A 2774-nucleotide genomic window follows, 5' to 3' on the forward strand; every position below is an offset into this window, starting at 1 on the left:
CACACACACACACACACACACACACACACACACACACACACACACACACACAATTGAGTTAAGAAAGAGTCTCAGATGGATAAAGATTCACAACTGTTAAAGTATCTAACCTGCTAACGATTTCCAAAGGATCATTTTCAGCACTTTGACTGAAAATGCTTCCATTCCTGCAATAAGATAAAATAACATAATTATTTCGGTCTAAATATTGTGTTTACTGTCACTAACCTCTCCTAACAGTTCTGACTGTAGCCTCACCTGACTTGATTTTCTACCTCTCTTGTTGTGACCAGTTGGAATCCACTTCCAGTTTGGGTCCTTGAATGGAAATTTAAATACATTTACAGAACGTTTGAACCAGCCATTGAAAACTATGTTGAAAAAAGATAACCTATCAATGAGTGCTGAATTAAGAATGGCATATTTATTTAAAACCTTAATTACCTCTTAAGTGCCTGCAACTTTTACTGGCAAATTGTCTTTATTTATGTTTAAACAAAAAAACGTAAAACACATCAAAGATAAAACTGACCTGGCTTCTGGAGAATCCGCCTTCGGGAAACAGGAGCAGGTCGCAACATATTTAAAAAATGCTGCAACTGCTTCAGATTTCTGCTGTTTTCTGCCCAAAAAAAAAAAAAAGAAAAGAAAAAACGGATCTAAAAACAATCAACAAACACTGACTGAAAAAATGAAAAAGACAATGTGGCGAAGCATAGTAAGCGTCTAGCTAGACTTACTTTTGTTTCTTCTTCCAACAAACAAACCAGCCAACCAAAGCTGCAAAGGAAACGCCAATAACAATAATAGCACCGATGATAAAAATGTCTTTCCCTGGAAGACAGGCAAAACATTTTATTGAATTTGTCGGCTCATTCCAATTGATTTACAGTAATACAAAATAAAACATGAATAAAAGTCCCTTCAACTCACGTTTGGGGTCCGAGCTTGAATCATAATTCTCTGCTTAAAATGTAAATAAATAAATAAATAAATAATGATGTCATGTATAAACATAATAACATCAAGATATTATCTCATTCCTTAATTAATACTTTTCCCTTTTACTCACGTTTGGGCTCCGAGCTTGGAATAAGATGATCTGTTTAAAATGGAAAAAGTGTTAAAAATTACATCACGTATAAGATAAAGATATTATCATGTTCCTTAATACTGTTCCTCTGTTTTTTTGTTGCCTCACCAATCACTTTGAAACACACAGACTTCTCCTCAAGAAAATTCTATAAAGTAAAAATGAAGTTTATGTTGACGAGGTGGAATATGTTTAATATTTACATCAACTGTTTCACATTAAATACTCACTTCATAAATGAAGCATTTTACTTTGAGATCTCTGCAGCTTTTCGTGACGATTGAATTTTCGTTTATTGTCACGACTTCAGGTAAAGTGTCAGACGTGTTGTTGGCAGAACCATAACTGGCAATCGATGTCTGTAAGAGATGAACAGTTCACTTTTATTTCACTTCCACAAGGATTTCATTTCACTTTCTTCCTTTGATTTGTAAAASTGAACATGAATTAGTTCAGATTACCTTATTACTGTCTTCGACTTCCAGAAAACTTTGCAAAGGACACCCATAAGTGAAGTTAAATCCAGAAGCTTCACGTATCTCACTGCAAGTTATGTTAATCAATTCACARCCTGTAAAAAAAAAGTTTATGATCATTAAATATGTTGACATCAAATTGAAACTGTTTGATAAAAGAACTGCGCAACAAATACAGGAAGTAGAACATTCCATTAGTCTTTCCCTTTAATGAATGAAAAACTGTTAATATTTATATGTCACAAAGTTTAATCACTCACCAGATGTTTCTTTTAACCATGATGTTATGAAAATTAAAAAAATCAGGACAAATTGAAGATTCATTTTTGCGAGAGACAAAATGTCGACTGCTGTGAAGAAAAATGAAAGTAAGTATGTACTTCCTGGTGTGCGTGCGCGCGTGCGCATGGGTGTGTGTGGGTGTGTGTGTGTGTGTGTGTGTGTGTGTGTGTGTCAAGACATCTTAAAGGGCCAAAAGATGCTTTTTAAGAATATTGTGTCTTCATTTTAACACATATTAATGAAAATAATTATTCAAGAGGATTATGTTTTATTTTAATTAACCTGTATTTATGTAAATCAAAGTTGTATTTTTATTGGTGGCTGCACAGTCTTCTAACTTTCAATCTATGTAATGTTCTCATGAACAATCTACAAAGAAGCAAAACTCTAAAGCCTAATATTTGTCTGGAACCTTATCTCAGATTATCGGTTTAGCATTTAGACAAACAGAAAAGTCATCTGCAGGAGTCAGAAGGCAGCTAATAACTACTTATATTAAAAAATATTATTATTTTGTATCAAACACTGTGATATTATGGAATTTGTTGCTTTGACTGCAGTGTGTGGCTTGTTTCTGTAACGCTCCTGCTGTTTTACACACCAGACACAAGGGGAGGCCCTTGTCATGTGGGTCATGAAGCACTTTCTCCATCAGTATCAGGTCCGAATGGCATCAAGATCTTTTCACTCACAGAGGAAAAGGAATTCGGAACAAGAAGATTTAAACTTGTGTCACTGCCTTCAAATTGCATATTTTCTAGTCTGCAGACAGAAGATGGCACACTTCAGAATATACAAAAGAAAAGACTTCATCGTCCTCACCGAGGCCCTTGTCATTGTTTTTCCACACAATCAGGAATGTGCGCGCGTACACACACACACACCCAACCACAGAGTGAAAAGATAAAACAGAAGTTGCCATG

At 34.9% G+C, this 2774-nt stretch overlaps 1 protein-coding gene across 1 annotated transcript in view; it reads right to left on the reverse strand.

The window, feature by feature from the left end:
- LOC106527138 (uncharacterized) overlaps positions 1–2774 on the reverse strand; it is a 7087-nt gene extending 4313 nt beyond the window's left edge. The window contains exons 1-9 of the mRNA XM_014021925.1: positions 1555–2774; positions 1324–1452; positions 1202–1241; positions 1073–1102; positions 934–966; positions 741–834; positions 533–622; positions 259–318; positions 111–167 (exon numbers count right to left, since the gene is read on the reverse strand). Of these exons, the coding sequence (XP_013877379.1) occupies positions 111–167; positions 259–318; positions 533–622; positions 741–834; positions 934–966; positions 1073–1102; positions 1202–1241; positions 1324–1452; positions 1555–1764 (743 nt within the window). The 5' untranslated portion in view covers positions 1765–2774. The remainder of the gene's footprint in view (positions 1–110; positions 168–258; positions 319–532; positions 623–740; positions 835–933; positions 967–1072; positions 1103–1201; positions 1242–1323; positions 1453–1554) is intronic.

The sequence above is a fragment of the Austrofundulus limnaeus genome, unplaced genomic scaffold (genome assembly GCF_001266775.1).
Source record: "Austrofundulus limnaeus strain Quisiro unplaced genomic scaffold, Austrofundulus_limnaeus-1.0 Scaffold4, whole genome shotgun sequence".
In the NCBI taxonomy this organism is placed as follows: Eukaryota; Metazoa; Chordata; class Actinopteri; order Cyprinodontiformes; family Rivulidae; genus Austrofundulus; species Austrofundulus limnaeus.